General features: G+C 32.1%; 1 protein-coding gene across 3 annotated transcripts in view; it reads right to left on the bottom strand.

Moving 5' to 3' along the window:
• LOC114339997 (zinc finger protein 678-like) overlaps positions 1 to 17,697 on the bottom strand; it is a 111,482-nt gene that overhangs the window by 83,082 nt on the left and 10,703 nt on the right. For all 3 annotated transcript variants that reach the window (XM_050653455.1, XM_050653454.1, XM_050653453.1), the window contains exon 2: positions 5,023 to 5,172. In XM_050653455.1, the coding sequence (XP_050509412.1) occupies positions 5,023 to 5,172 (150 nt within the window). The remainder of the gene's footprint in view (positions 1 to 5,022; positions 5,173 to 17,697) is intronic.

Raw genomic sequence — 17,697 nt, 5'->3', positions numbered from 1 at the left:
TCAACACCCCCTATCTCGGAAACGAAGCATTTGCGGGCATACGTTTATAAAGCAAACTGTCATTATTTTATCATGCAGAATTACCCCTTAAAGTTTGCCGTACTTATTTAAAAACACCCTGTATTGACGAACAACAGGGGTAGTTGTTAAAGTGCCTAACTTTTTTATTTTCCAACATAAGCGAATGAATCAAAAAACAGAATGTTAAGAAAACCTGGGGCTATAGTTGGGTTTTAATTTCAGTATTTTATAAAAGATGGAACATTCCACAGAGTGTTCCAAAGTTTAGTAAAAAAACACAGTTTGATTCGTACACCCTGTATACAATGACAATGTACCTGTCGAGCAACAATATTATTACAGCGATATTGTTAAAGAATAAGGCTATAACATATTAAAAAATTACTTAAATCGGAAATCAGGTTTAGGAAATACAAGTCATTAAAGATGGCCCATTTTTTGTGATGGTGAGTGTATAAAGACTAAAAGTTAAAAAAAGAGCGTGGCACTTACGGAGTACCGAGAGAAGTAATTACTTGTTATATATTCTATTATATTCGATTCGCTTCAATTCGATCCGATTTGATTTATTTTATTTAATATAATGTAATATACAGAGTACCGAGTGAGTTTTATGTATGGAACGCCACAATTACCTCGGAAACGGCTTGCACGATTTTTTAGATTGTGGTGGGTCTTCTTCTTCTTTGAGTGCCTCTCCTATCGGAGATTGGATATCATTAGGGCGATTCTAATTTTATGTACTACTGTTTTGAACAATTCGTTAGTGGTACAGCCAAACCACTCTCTCAAATTTCTCATCCAGGACATTCTTCTACGGCCTGGATTTCTTCGTCCTTGGATTTTTCCTTGCATTATATTTTGTAGGAATGTGTACTTTTGTCCCCCCATCAGGTGGCCTAAGTATTCAAGTTTTCTCTTTTTTATATTCAGTAGAACTTCTGGCTCGTTATTTATTCTGCGTATTACTTCTTCATTTGTAATTTTACCCAATTGTGGTGGGTAAGGGTCTTCTAATGCGATCGATATTACAGTGGTATCTACATTGTTGTTAGATCTTCCGTTTTTTCTGAAATCCAATGTACTTTCTTATTTTAAATGGAACATCCTCTATATTTCTTGCGTTTTGAAATCAATAAGAAATACTGATTATTTTTCATGTAACATTCTCCATACCTAAATGCCGTAATTTCAAAGTTATTACTATTATACATTTATTTATGAAAAAATATAAAGCAAATTATGAAAATAAATTTTTCGGCCCGGGCAGATACTATTTTAGGTTCTTTGGATCATTGGGAACAAAAAAGGTCTTCGGTAATTTTTCTCTAAAGCTGATGGTTTTCGAGTTACAAATAATTTAAAACTCAAAATAAAAAAATATGAAAAAAAAAATTTAAGAAACGCTTTTCTTAAGTTACTAAAGTGACTAAAATTAAAAATAGTATAAAAAAATCAACCAAAAAGCAAAAAATAAAAAAAATTGAAAAAATCTAACACATTCGTCAAAGAAAAGCGTGGCGCGTCTTCATCGAATAAACGGTTTTCGCCCCACGCTTTTCTTTAACGAATGTGTTAGATTTTTTAAATTTTTTTTATTTTTTGCTTTTTGGTTGATTTTTTTTATACTATTTTTAATTTTAGTCACTCGTAACTGAAGAAAAGCGTTCTTAAAAATTTTTTTTTTCATATATTTTTTTATTTTTTAGTTTTTAGTCTTACACTTTTTAAACATTAAAATATATCGTTATGTTTATTAAAATATGTATAAAACACAAATATGGTGTACTACCATGAAAAGTAGTCGGAATCGGCAAAAATTTGAAACTTTATTGTTTATTTATGAAGCATAACGTAAACAATTAACGTAAAAAGTGAAATTATGTATAGTTCATATCATTAGCTATAATCCGTAAAAGTTTCAAGTTTTTACATTGTAAAAAACGAGAGAATTTAAGCATTTTCCATTAAAATAGTTTTTTTTATTTAAACAATTAATGAGCATAAAAAAATTTTTATTGACTATTCATGAATTGTTCCTGCGAATGCATATGTCTGCAAATTTTCATTCATTTGCATTGGAGAAAAGGCAGTTAAATTAACGTCTAAAGATTTGACGGAAACTATTGAACTAAATAAAAGCGTTTAAAAAAACGAAAAACGACGATTTTCAAGGCTCAAAAACACAAGTAAAAAATATTAATTTTGCAATTACGAAGGATCTAAATTCAAGTTCAAACCTTAATCAGTTCCCGATGAATAATTTGGGCTTATTTCATTTTAAAACATTGTTTTTTAGCTGTTAATGACATATTTTGTCTATGAAAACGACAAATGGATGAGTCTATTACTCCCGTTAAAAAGGAAAGCCTTTGTAAATGTAAACATAAGTATTTTTTAACGTAGATACCTAAGTTAATAAATTTTTTTCAAGCTATACTCAAACACAAATTGTACTTTTAAACATCTTATTTATATTTTATAATTAAATTCACTATCAAAAATTATATTTATTAAAAATTTAAAATTTAGTTTGCCTCTGACGTATCTCTCAAATTCAAACGTAAACAACGTACAGTATTTCTCATGATCATCTTTCAGTGCGTCACAGTTTTTCGATTTCTTTCTAACGCATTAAATTGTATGTGACAGAAAAAAAGGCACGTCGGTGATTACATTTCGTCGGTGACATTTTTATAACATTTATTCTAGTTATTCTAGTTGTCGATAGATGGCGCCATAATAAAAAAATATTTTTTTTTTAATTAGATAATAATATTACAAATATAATCTGTATAATTTATAAGACTATACAAATCAAAGAAAATACCATTTTATAAATGCAAGAAACACTTTGGATTTGTTTTTATTACAAATTGAAAATAAAATGTGGCAACTGTCAGATTTAACTAAAATGTCATGTTAGAATAAATGTCATAAATGTGTATTATCACGGACTTACCCTTTTTCCTATCATTTGTTACACACTGAAAAATGATCATGAGAAATACTGTATATGCTTTCTTGATATAGACAAACATTACATTATAATTTATTATAGGTCTGGATCCCGCGTATGAAAAAAAAAGTTGACTAATAGCAAGCTGAAAATTTGTTAATAGCTTAAGGGTGTCTAGTCGGCAAACTTTGATATATGGGAACACTGGAACAGGGGAAGATTTAATTGTGGAACAGGTTAAAAATTTGGAACGGTCAAACCACGAAAACGGCACATATATTTTGTCCGACAGAACAGACTTAAACTCTCCGAACAGAGATTAAACTCTCACGCAAAAATCAGACTGCTATTTCCTTGTTCCCTGTCCAGACTCCTTGTCTTTATTTTAGCTTCAACGAGAAAATGATCCGAGCTGATCTCATAACCTCTTTTAACACGAACGTCCGCTATTTCATTTTTATATCTGTTCTGTAGTAATACTAGGTCAATAACGGATTTTTCGTTTCGCGAATCCATCACTCGTGTGTATTTATGAATCTCCTTGTGTTCAAAAATGTGTTACTAACTTGCATATCATTCATGATGCAAAACTCGATGACTCTTTGTCCATTATTATTCCTGACTATTTCTCCATATGGCTATAGGGTAGTCATATTCATTGCTTGACCCTACTCGCCCATTAAAATCACCTACCTTATGATTTATTTGGTCCATTTCGTCCTGTAATTGTTCCATAAATAAATAATAATAAATCCAATTAATAAATAAATAATTCCTTTATTCAATTCAAATAAGTATATATGGATACGTACCTATATTATGATATACCTACCGCAAATTAACCTCTAGTGTCACGATTTTGAATGACGCCCGATAGGACTTTACACCATCCAAAATTCCATACCAAACGGTAAGAAGTATTCACTTCAATAATTTGAAAAACCAAATAAACAATAAATTCAAATACTAACCAACAAATGCGCTATGCCACTGTCACTTAAAATCATATATGTATGTCAAAATTCATAGTAAAACAAGGTATCAACGACTTGCCATTTTGTTTATACGCTGTGGACTCGTACGTAGAGGGGACATTTATAAATTCGCGAGCGCCAGTAGTGGCAAGTCTGTAAACGTTTACCGGTAATTTGACATAAATGTCAAAGTGATTAATTTAAAATTAAAATTAGAAACATTAATTGTAAAAAGTCAAAGCTGTGGTATATATTTTTTTTCTACATACTTACGTTTTAAATACTGAATTTACGTTTTTTTAATGTTCCGTAATATGTAATTATAAATTAATCTATTAATCTTAGCGCCATCTACACGATAATTGTGAAAGTATCAGAAGTAAGAAATTAATATTTCATCAATAGAACGTCAAAATGATTAGCAAAATCTTAAAAAAATCTATTAAAATTTAATTACTTTTTAGCGTTGTAAATATTAAGCGATAACAATTAAATAATAAATTTAAAAATTACCGGTGAAAGTTGAATTAGTAATCCGCCAGGAGCGACACCAGCGAAGCTCAGAGCGTATACTTGTTTAACTTATTGTGGTTTCTACGGACAAGCGGCTTAATTTTGCGATAATAGTTTCTGTGAGTAAAAAAAAGACCTGGTATAAAAAGTAATTCGTGAATAATTTCATGCATGGGGAAAGTTATGAGTGGAAGAACTATATAAATCCAAACCAAATTTATTAGAGAAGATAAAATTAATTTGAAAAATATTAACAAATATTAAAAATAAATGGGACACTAAAAGAAGTGTCTAACAAGAACCACACGGTCCCGTCATTTGGGAGGCACTAATTTGCATATTATTGCACTTGTATAGAAGTCAAAATTTGAAGTTTCTTCCTTAGCCACGCCTTAGCATTAAATAATTTCAATGCTAAGTAATAAAATTTTAATGTCAGTAACCAATCACCAACTTTAAAAGAGGGTTTTTAGACCATTTTTAGATGCACAATAATATGCAAATTAGTACCTTTCCAAATGATGGGACCTCTACTAATTTTTATTACATACGTACCTTTTTCGTTTGGTTGTGTGTCTTCATATCGCATAACCTTATTTTCATCTTCTATTTCAATTTTTAACGAGTATTCGTTTAAATCTGAATCATCAGCATCATGTGTACCTTCTTTATTGGGCTCCTCTTTAATTTCATTTTTGAAGCTATCTAAAAAAGCATAATCCACCTTATAGGCCAGAAAATGAAGCTGAAAAAATGGCAAAACCTCGCAATTTTTTCGTCCAGCAACGATCTGTACAAAAATTTGCTACTAGGCTCATTTCACCCTCTAGTTTATTTTCTATATTGAGTCATTGTACGCTTTTGGTTTTTTAAGGGGGAAAACTACCCATAATCGTAAAAATTATAAAATAAAATTCTAAACTTTAATATGGTCAACATTTGGGTTTTATTAGTTAAATATTGATTATTTTATGCTTTTTAGGATATAATATCATAACATTTCAACCCTTAAAACCACCCTTGTTGGAGCTATATATGAAGAATTTATTTATCCTAAAAGAATGATATCGGCTTGCATCGATTTGCATAAAAATTTGGGATTAGGATCATCTCACCCTGTAGTTCATATCCTATATCATGCTCAAGGGCGTTGATTATTTTTAGGAGGTGTAAACTAGCCCTTATTGTCAAAGATTATATAAAAACATGTAAACCTTAATATGGTTAAATTTGGTTTTGATTGGTTAAATAATGATTGTTTTATGCTTTAAGATATATTATCATAATATTTCAACCCTTAAAAACCACCCTTAATAACACTGCAATTTTTATAAGTATTATAATAGATATATACAAAGTAGAATTACTTACAAAAACATTAATTTATTTACACAAACATACGAATTTACAAATACAAATAGTTTTTTAGTCATCTTCATCGAGATCGATATCATCTTCGTCTTCTTTCGAATTTTCGGGCTATTCGAATTTTTTGAAAAAAAGTTTTATAAACATATAGTTCCTTCATTTTTGGTGAAAAAAGTTTTTTCAAAAATAATTTCGTAGGGTTTTTTAAGAGCTATAATAATATGTAAATTAAGATCTCTTAATTTTTAAGTGGGGTGTTTAAAGGGCTCGAATAAGGGGGTGTTTGCTCATAAATAGAGGTTTTAAATCGTGCAAGTTCGGAGGAACAGCGACACCTGGTTTTATAGCTCAGCAACATTTTTAGCACTTTTAATTATATTGGCCAATTATATTAGTCCTGGTTCCTAGATAATTGTCAAGGCCACAGCCCAAAAAAAATTATAAGAAGAAAAAGTAAGACTGAGGTTATGTTATTAAATTATTAAAAGGTAAACAATTGTTTGTAGTAAATAAAATTAATTATTAAAATGCAGTATTACAAGCAAAATACAATTAATTAAATTTACTTTTATATAATAATTGCATATCATATCAATATTGTGGAGCAACACATATTTTTTCTTCTTCAATGACAGTAGGTATGAAATATACGTCAATTTGACAATTTCAATTGACAATATGGATTATTTAAGAAAGTTGCAAGATTTCTCCACTATTCGCGCACTGTTTCTTGTATTCCCTCAAAGTACTTGCACACGGCGAATACTTCGCTAAATATTCACTGTACAGAAAATCTATATACAGGGAGGCTTTAGTTATTAAAAATGCTACAATTTAGTACTCCATAATTTTTCAAAATATCTCCAGTATTTTCGGAGATATTTTAAAGAAAAGGGTAAAAAATACGAAATTGCAAAACATCAATTTATCTTTAAACTCCAAGTTTCCTAAAATTGCGCCTTTTAAATAGGTCAAACTTCTTGATTGTAATGATAATACATATATAAAAAGAATTACCGAAGGGTGAAGATCAATTTTAATTAGGAGGATAGTTAGGGGGTTGTTTTCACTGATTTTTTCGAAGAAGATAGTGGGTACCGACGTTATTTTGATCATAAGTCGCTTAATTTTTGTTCTATTAGAAACTTTTTTTTTCTTTGAAACATCTAATTGTGTACTTGAAAACACAGTTGCGAGCAAAAAAACCGGGTCACTCGATGAATTATTCAAGTTAGATGTCTCGAATTTTCTAAACCTGTTGTCCGATTTTAGTGATTTTTTAGTATGTTATAGCATTATTCTTTAACAATATCGCTATAATAATATTGTTGCTACACAGGTAAATTGTCATTGTATACCTACCGGGTGTAACAATCATACTGTGTTTATTTCTTAAAGTTCTGAACACCCTGTGGAATATTTTAGCATAGATAAAATATTGAAATTAAAACTCGATTGAAGCCTTAGACTTTCTTAACATTTTCTTTGTTGATTCATTTACTTATGTTGGATAATAAAAAAGTTAGGTAAGTTAACAACTAACCATGTTCTTCATCAATACAGGGTGTTTCTAAATAAGTGCGACAAACTTTAAGGGGTAATTCTGCATGAAAAAATAATGACCGTTTGCTTTATAAACGTATGGATGCAAATTCTTCGGTTCCAAGATGGGGATGTTGCATTTTTTCTTACAAACGGATGATTTATTTACTTATTGCTCTAAAACCGGTTGAGATATGCAAATGAAATTTGGTAGATTTTAAGAGGTAAAGGTAGTAGTTATGGCGCATATTTTGACATACAATTAAGAATTTTATATTCACCATAGGCAATATTTTATCTACGCTAAAATATTCCACAGGGTGTTCCGAACTTTAAGGAATAAACACAGTATGATTGTTACACCCGGTGTACAATGACAATTTACCTGTCTAGCAACAATATTATTATAGCGATATTTTTAAAGAATAAGGCTATAACATACTAAAAAAATCACTAAAATCGGACAACAGGTTTAGAAAATTCGACACATCTAACTTGAGACATCTAACAAGTGACCCGCTTTTTTTGCTCTCAAGTGTATATTTTGTAAGTTTTCCTCGAAAAATGCAAAGTTTTCCCGTTATTTGGTTTTGAATATTTAAATTATGCTTTTGACGAATAAAGCTACAGCTATAGCTATAGATAAACAGGCCGTATCTCGGTTTGTGTTGGTCGTAGCAAAATTATAAAAAAAAAAGGATTTTGTTTGTGTTTCTAAAAGATACAATTTTGATATCTACAGTTTTTTTTATTAAATGCATATTTTTCGAGTTATTCTCAAAAGACCCTATAAAAAAAGTCGATTTTTTCGTCGAAAAACTGTTACTTCAACCGCGAATAACTCGAAAATGTTAGTTTTACGAAGAAAACGTAAAGAATATTTTTTTCTTACGATTACTTTTTCCTTCGACTTCCATGGTTAAAATGTAACGAAAAATTCCCCCCCCCCCCCGAGATGGGCTGGCAACCAACCCCAAGGTTTTAGGGTACAGCGGCATGATATAGAAAATGATCCTTTTGCTACTCCCTACCTTCTGTGAAAATTTCAAGTAAATCCATGCTGGACGAAAAAATTGCGAGCCAAAATGCTTCATTTCTTGGACTATTATTAGAATATATTTCTGCTCTACTAAATTCTATCAAATTATTAATTTGATATACTAAAAGTACTTCAATGCAATGCTACTCCAATGCAATAAAGTTAGAGGAGTTAAAGATGAAACGTTTAACGTAGAAGCGATAAAAAACCCTAAGATAGCCAAGAAATTCGAGGAAAGTCTGGAATGTAAGCTAGAGGACTGTACAGGTGGTATAGTTGAAGATGTTGATAACTATTGAGGGCGGTGTAGAACGATACTGGAAGAGGTAGCAACTGAGGTGACTGGAAGGCAAAAGCTTGAAGAAATTGGGTCGGACTTGTACGATGAGGAATGTGCACAAGCAACACAAAGAAAAAATCAAGCATATGCACCAAGCTCCAAGCATATGGCTCCACGCACGAAGAACGAGACAAGTAGGAGAAGAGTATAGATAGGCAGTTGAGACGAAAAGAAAGAAGGAGCATATAGAAAACCAACTGAAAGAACTAAAGAAGTATAACACAGAAATGCAAACGGGAAAATTTTACACGAAGATTAACCACACCCGACAGGAATTCGAACCTAGACTATCAACAGTTAGACACAGAACAGGAGATATAATTGGTGATCAGGACGAGATACTAGAAAGGAGAGAAGAAAATTTTGAGGGTAGACCAAATATAAGAAGTGAGATGAGAGGAAGAAGTCATCAAAGCAATACAAAAATTGAAAGAAAACAAAGCTCCTGGATCAGATGGCATACAGTTCCCCTAAGAAGAACTTTCCAGACACAAACAGGACTTCGACAGGGAGATATTCTATCATGCCTTCTATTCAACACTGCCCTAGAGAAAGCTATTACAAAATCTGGAATAACAACAAGAGGGACCATTATTAATTGGAGTGTGCAAATACTAACGTATGCAGATGACATTGATTTCATATCAAGAAGAAAGGCAGATCTGGTTCAATTGTTCACAGCATTGGAATCAGCAGCAAAAAGAATGGGGGAACAAGTTAATATTAATAAAACTAAGTATATGAAGGTCTCCCAAATAATAATCAAGTAGCATAATCTGATGATTTAACTGTTGAAACATATACTTTCGAAGGTGTAAGAGAATTCGTATATCTAGGCTCACAAATCAATCAAAGTAATACAGTAACTGCAGAAATTAACAGACGTATATATCTAGCAAATAGAGCAATATCTACGAATTAAACAAACTTTTAAAATCAAACATAGTCACAAAAAAACAAAAATATTGATATACAGAACTTTAATCAAGCCTGTCCTCACTTACGCGTCAGAAATGTGGATGATAACAAAAAGTGATGAAGAACGGTTAGACTGTTTTGAATGTACAATCCTCGGACATTATTTATAAAGGCGTGGCGTGGATGAAACAGATTATGGCGTAGACGCTATAATTTTGAACTTTATTCTTTTTCAAAAAAATGAATAAACATTTTCAATTTCGTTGCAAAACGAAAACACAGCCGAACCATATTCTAGTCCAATCAGAGAGTGCAGCAAGCACCCCTACCGGTTTCGAAACTTATTAGTCTCTCATCAGGAGGCACATATGCTGCTCTCCCTGATCCAACCAAAACAAACCCCAGCGTGCAGTCCCGGATTGCAACAAACGAAATGGCATAGATGCCCTAGCGGCAACTGCTAGCAAAAAGACTAAGTTTTCACTTTAATGGCATATAAAACAACATAATGCTATTCTAAACCCCACCAGAATGAAAACATTGGGAACCTTCTCTGGTTACACCTCCGAGGCTTCTACAATTTGCAAGCCATACGGATGCTGAGACTAAGGAAGATGAGGGAATTCTACAATTTACAATTCACGTCCCATCTGTTCAGCGCGGTAAAGTTCCAACGAGAATGGTTCCCTTCATACTCCACACAGAGTAAATGTAAATCAAAAATGAATAACCATTTTCAATTTCGTTGCAAAACGAAAACACAGCCGAACCATATTCTAGTCCAATCAGAGAGTGCAGCAAGCACCCCTACCGGTTTCGAAACTTATTAGTCTCTCATCAGGAGGCACATATGCTGCTCTCCCTGATCCAACCAAAACAAACCCCAGCGTGCAGTCCCGGATTGCAACAAACGAAATGGCATAGATGCCCTAGCGGCAACTGCTAGCAAAAAGACTAAGTTTTCACTTTAATGGCATATAAAACAACATAATGCTATTCTAAACCCCACCAGAATGAAAACATTGGGAACCTTCTCTGGTTACACCTCCGAGGCTTCTACAATTTGCAAGCCATACGGATGCTGAGACTAAGGAAGATGAGGGAATTCTACAATTTACAATTCACGTCCCATCTGTTCAGCGCGGTAAAGTTCCAACGAGAATGGTTCCCTTCATACTCCACACAGAGTAAATGTAAATCAAAAATGAATAACCATTTTCAATTTCGTTGCAAAACGAAAACACAGCCGAACCATATTCTAGTCCAATCAGAGAGTGCTGCAAGCACCCCTACCGGTTTCGAAACTTATTAGTCTCTCATCAGGAGGCACATATGCTGCTCTCCCTGATCCAACCAAAACAAACCCCAGCGTGCAGTCCCGGATTGCAACAAACGAAATGGCATAGATGCCCTAGCGGCAACTGCTAGCAAAAAGACTAAGTTTTCACTTTAATGGCATATAAAACAACATAATGCTATTCTAAACCCCACCAGAATGAAAACATTGGGAACCTTCTCTGGTTACACCTCCGAGGCTTCTACAATTTGCAAGCCATACGGATGCTGAGACTAAGGAAGATGAGGGAATTCTACAATTTACAATTCACGTCCCATCTGTTCAGCGCGGTAAAGTTCCAACGAGAATGGTTCCCTTCATACTCCACACAGAGTAAATGTAAATCAAAAATGAATAACCATTTTCAATTTCGTTGCAAAACGAAAACACAGCCGAACCATATTCTAGTCCAATCAGAGAGTGCTGCAAGCACCCCTACCGGTTTCGAAACTTATTAGTCTCTCATCAGGAGGCACATATGCTGCTCTCCCTGATCCAACCAAAACAAACCCCAGCGTGCAGTCCCGGATTGCAACGAACGAAATGGCATAGATGCCCTAGCGGCAACTGCTAGCAAAAAGACTAAGTTTTCACTTTAATGGCATATAAAACAATATAATGCTATTCTACACCCCACCAGAATGAAAACAATGGGAACCTTCTCTGGTTACACCTCCGAGGCTTCTACAATTTGCAAGCCATACGGATGCTGAGACTAAGGAAGATGAGGGAATTCTACAATTTACAATTCACGTCCCATCTGCTCAGCGCGGTAAAGTTCCAACGAGAATGGTTCCCTTCATACTCCACACAGAGTAAATGTAAATCAAAAATGAATAACCATTTTCAATTTCGTTGCAAAACGAAAACACAGCCGAACCATATTCTAGTCCAATCAGAGAGTGCTGCAAGCACCCCTACCGGTTTCGAAACTTATTAGTCTCTCATCAGGAGGCACATATGCTGCTCTCCCTGATCCAACCAAAACAAACCCCAGCGTGCAGTCCCGGATTGCAACGAACGAATTTATTCTTTTTCTCATACGCATCTTTCAGTGCGCCACAGTTTTTCGATTTCTTTCTAACGCATTAAATTGTATGTGACAGAAAAAAGGCACGTCTGTAATTATAGACATTTATAACATTTATTCTACACTTGAGAGTAAAATAATCGACTCACTTGCTGAATTGTACACGTTAAAAGTTTCGAATTTCCTAAACCTGTTGTCCGATTTGAGTCATTTTTTTAGTATGTTATAGCCTTATTATTTAACAAAATCGATGTAATATTATTGTTGCTAGACAGGTAAAGGTCATTTTATACCGGGTGTAACAATCATACGGTGTTTTTTTTTCTTAAAGTTCGAAACACCCTGTGCAATATTCTAGCATATATAAAAGAATTAAATTAGAACTAAATTGTAGCTTTAGGCTTTCTTAACATATTGTTTTTTGATTCATTTGGTAATGTTCGATAATAAAAGAGATATGTACTTTTATATTATAAATGAGGTATGCTATTTGGTCTTATCAATATCATTCCAAATCTCGTGAGCTACTGTTTCTACCTCTTGTAAGGTTCTAGGAGGTGGCAAACACTGTCGTAGTCTTCTGCTAATTATGTCCCACAAATTTTCGATCAGGTTAAGATCTGCACTATGCGATGGCCAATGCAAGGTCCGAAGATTTACCTGTTGTAAATACTCGGTTACAGTTCGTGAATGTGGTCTTGCATCATGATACAATAACCCAAGATACGACACGCAGCGTTCCTAATTTCGTTCAGGTCGCGCATGACGTCACGTTGTGAGTAGATCCTTTACATTTCGAATGCATTGCCATTATGATTTGGGGATTATAGCTTTTCATATCAGTTGTGAAATTTTCGAGAAGTGCTGTTTTGTTTAGTATGATTAAATATAATTATTGAGAACATAATCTAATAATAGAAATCAATTGCAAACATGATTTTTTACTATTAGGCAAGCTATGTCTCACTATACAGGGTGTAACAAAAATACAGATCATAAATTTAATCACATATTCTGGGACCCAAAATAGTTCGATTGAACCTAACTTACCTTAGTACAAATGTGCACATAAAAAAAGTTACAGCCCTTTGAAGTTACAAAATAAAAATCGATTTTTTCCAATATATCGAAAACTATTAGAGATCTTTTATTGAAAATAGACATGTGGCATTCATATGGTAGTAGTATCTTAAAAAAATTATAGTGAAATTTGGACACCCCATAAAAATTTTATGGGGGTTTTGTTCCTTTATACCCCCCCCCCCCCAAACTTTTGTGTACGTTCCAATTTAATTATTATTGTAGTACCATTAGCTAAACACAGTATTTTAAAAACTTTTTTGCCTCTTAGTACTTTTTCCAAAAGTCAGTTTTTATCGAGATATTTTGAATATTTGTCAAATCCACCACATATTTGTATATGGCTAAGTACGATTATGGAGACTTGGTAATAATATGAAAATTTATTTATGATTTACATTTTTAGGTATATTTTGAATCATATTAAAAAAGAAGTAATATTTTGATAAAAAGTGCCTTCTCGAAAAAATACAAAGAGGCAAAAAAGTTTTAAAAACACTGTGTTTAACTAATGGTACCGCAGTAAAAGTTTAATTGGAACATACACAAACATTTGGGGGGTTTAAAGGAACAAAACCCCCATAAAATTTTTATGTAAACATATTAAAAAAGAAGCCGCAACTCGATAAAAACTGCCTTATCGAAAAAATACTAAGAGGCAAAAAAGTTATAGAAATATTGAATTTATCTAATGGTACCACAATAATAATTTAATTGGAACGTACACAAAAGTTTGGGGGGGTTTAAGGGAACAAAACCCCATAAAATTTTTATGGGGTGCACAAATTTCACTATAATTCTTTTTTAAGATGTTCCTGCCATAAGAATGCCACATGTCCATTTTCAATAAAAAATCTCTAATAGTTTTCAATATATTCGAAAAAATCGATTTTTATTTTGTAACTTCAAAGGGCTGTAACTTTTTTTATATGCATATTTGTACTAAGGTAAATTAGGTTCATTCGAACTATTTTTGGTCTCAGAATATGTGATTTAATTTATGACCTGTATTTTCGTTACACCCTGTATATATACTGTATAATACACAGCGTTGCTCTCTACTGTTGTTCTGAAGCTATTTTCTTGTGGCATTTTTGTAATTAACTATTTTTAATGGGAAAGTCTTCTACTTTAAAATGTATAATATATGTCTGAATTGCCGATATAAATGAGTCAGATTAAATAAATTATTAGAAGAATTTTTTACTAAGCAACATTTTTGTTTAATTTATTAATATTTTTTGTATTTTGACAACGGCATCCGATTTGGACGTCGAAACGTTAATAAAAATCATTTTTTAGTAAAATTGTGGCTTATTTCCCATTAAAAATAGTTAGTTGCTCTCTACCAGAATCCACTTTGCCTTTTCCCGCCTTGACTAAATTTTGGAATGGAATGGCTTTTTTAAGGCATTGAAAATTTTTAGGAGAATATCCAAGCAGCTCGTGTTTCAGATTGCGTTCATAATCGTCGCTGAAAAATATAAGGAGCCGATAGCATGGTAGCTAAGTCCTTCGCTATGTAAGGTCACTACTTGAACACACTCATCGCGTGTCAAATTCCTTGTAACGCGTTCCATCGCAAATAGTTCCATTTCCACCAAAAAAACAAAAAAACTATGGACTTAGACTTAATTGAAACTTAAAAAAATAATAAATCTACTAATTTTCACAAGAAACCAGACACTTTTTGACTGTTAACCATTTGACATCCATTAAATTGTTAATTTCTCATAGCCTACTTTAGGCTTGTTTATTAATCTAAGCAGAAAATGACGATTTATTGATGAAAACCATCGCTAGTTGTTAACGTACCTAACTTTTATATTATCCAAGCTAAGCAAATGAATCAAAAAGAAAATATTAATAAAGCCTAAGGTTACAATTGAATTTTAATTTAAATATTTTTATACGCTAGACTATTCCACAGGGTGTTCCGAACTTTAAGAAAAAAAAAAACACAGTATGATTGTTACACCCGGTATAAAATGACCTTTATCCGTATAGCAACAATAATATTAAATCTATTTCCTTAAATAATAAGGCTATAACATACTAAAAAAATCACTCAAAATCGGACAACCGGTTTAGGAAATTTGAGACTTCTAACGTGTACAATTCAACAAGAGAGTCGATTATTTTGCTCCCAAGTGTAGTGTCGGTAGATGGCGCTATAATAAAAAATAAATTATTTACGAATTATATATCTACAAAAAATATCTGTACAATTTATAAATGAAGAAAAATTACAAATCAAAGAAAACACCATTTTATAAATGCAATAAACACAATTGATTTGTTTTTATGCCAAATTGCAAATAAAATGTGACAACTGTCAGATTTAACTAATATGACATGTTAGAATAAATGTTATAAATGTGTATTATTATGGACTTACCTTTTTATTATCATTTGTGACGCACTGAAAAATGCCCATGAAAAGAACCATGCCACCTTTATAGTGAGCCTAATATTATAGACCAGCGCCCATCTGTAAAAATATTAGTACATTTGGACGTTGAGAGGTGACTCAAATTTTTTTGCAGAAATTGCTTGAAAATAAATCAAATAATAATATTTGAGTTATCCTCCCTCTCAAAAAGGTCCGGAACATTGTTTAAATAGTCAAAATGTCAAAAAATTAAGGAAAAATTCAATTTTTTTCTTCGTTTTTTAATTATAACTTTAAAGTATTCATTTTCGAGAAAAGTTGTACTAACATAAAAGTTGCGTAATTAAATTTCCTACAACATAGAAATGGTTAAAAATTAAAAAAATAGTCACCCTTGTTGCAAAATAGCAATAATTGCGAAAAAACCATACAAAAACCAGTATTCGCATTTTACGTTTTTCAACCATTTATGCTACACTTAGGACCTTCATATTTTCACCCAAAAAAACTTTATGATACAGTAAATTTCATTAGCTTTCGCAAAAAAAATTCATTTTTTCAAAATGTTACAGGACTGAAAATAAAGCAGATAGCAAGTTGAATTTTTTTTTGCATATAGAACTGTATTGTACCTTTCATTTGCAATTTTGCAAAATTAAAATCGATTAACACCACCGCGTCAGGAATTTTTTAAAATAAATATTAATTATTGGTGCTACGCGCAGGACAGCGGATAGTTTGCTCTGATTGGGCATTCCAATGACCTTTGATAATTGTTGATACATTTTAATTTTTATTACATTTCGATATAAATAAATACATTTGTTTATTGCAAAATAAAAACACATACTCTATCCTTTAAAATAACACTTTTATTAGCAAAAACTTTCTTTGTTCATATATTTTAACTTAGAGAATAAAAGTTTATTATTTTTTAAACATATGCAATTGTTTAAACAATATTTCATAAACAATAATAAAATTAGTTTGATTTTTGTGGAATTAAAATATTAAAATACAACAAAATATAGAGTAAGAAAATAATATAGTAAATAAAGATTGGAAGAAATTTTGGTGGAAATCAACTTGTGTGAATCCAACACCGCTGTCCTGCGCGTAGCACCAAAAATTAATGTTTATTTAAAAAATTTCCTGACGCCGTGGTAATTAATCGATTTTAATTTTGCAAATTGCAAATGAAAGGTACAGTACACTTCTATAAGCAAAAAAAAATCAACTTGCTAACTGCTTTATTTTCAATCCAGTAACATTTTGAAAAAATAAATTTTTTTTGCGAAAGCTGGATTGCAAAATTTATTTTGGAAAATCTGTTGAACCGATCTTAATTAAATTTACAGTATTGTTTTAATGTATCATAAAGTTTTTCTGGGTGAAATATGAAGGTCCTAAGTGTAGCATAAATGGTTGAAAAACGTAAAATGCGAATACTTGTTTTTGTATGTTTTTTTTGCAATTAATTGCTATTTTGCAACTAGGGTGACTATTTTTTAAATTTATAACCAATTCTATATTGTAGGAAATTTAATTACGCAACTTTTATGTCAGTCCAACTTTTCTCGGAAATGAATACTTTTAAAGTTATAATCAAAAAACGAAGAAAAAAATCGAATTTTTCCTTCATTTTTTGACATTTTGATTATTTAAACAATGTTCCGGACCTTTTTGAGAGGGAGGATAACTCAAATATTATTATTTGATTTATTTTCAAGCAATTTCTGCAAAAAAATTTGAGTCACCTCTCAACGTCCATCTCAAAACAGATGCGCCCTGGACTATTAGTAGATATCAAAATAAACAGGCTGCGGTGGCTAGGTCACTTAGAGAGAATGAATGCGGTGGAGCCATCGAAACACATTTATATCCAGAGAATGGATGAAGTGAGGAGAAGAGGCAGGCTCAGAGCATGATTTAAGGACCAGGTGGAAGACGACTTTGAATGTTAGGAGTGCGAAATTGGAAAACCAAGGCGAAGGATAGGAAAGAATGTAAGCTGATTCTGGAACATTCCAAGACCCACCATGGGTTGTAGAGCCAATTTTGATGATGATGAAAAGTACTTTTCTCATCACATTTTTATTTTGTCTGATGGGTTTCTGAGACGCCAATTATTGCAAAATTACATGTAGAAAATCGATTATCTGATATACGATTTGGTATCAATACA

This window comes from Diabrotica virgifera, chromosome 6 (genome assembly GCF_917563875.1).
Source record: "Diabrotica virgifera virgifera chromosome 6, PGI_DIABVI_V3a".
Taxonomy (NCBI): Eukaryota; Metazoa; Arthropoda; class Insecta; order Coleoptera; family Chrysomelidae; genus Diabrotica; species Diabrotica virgifera.
Note: the sequence above shows the minus strand (reverse complement) of the source record. Positions and strands in the feature narration are given on the sequence as shown.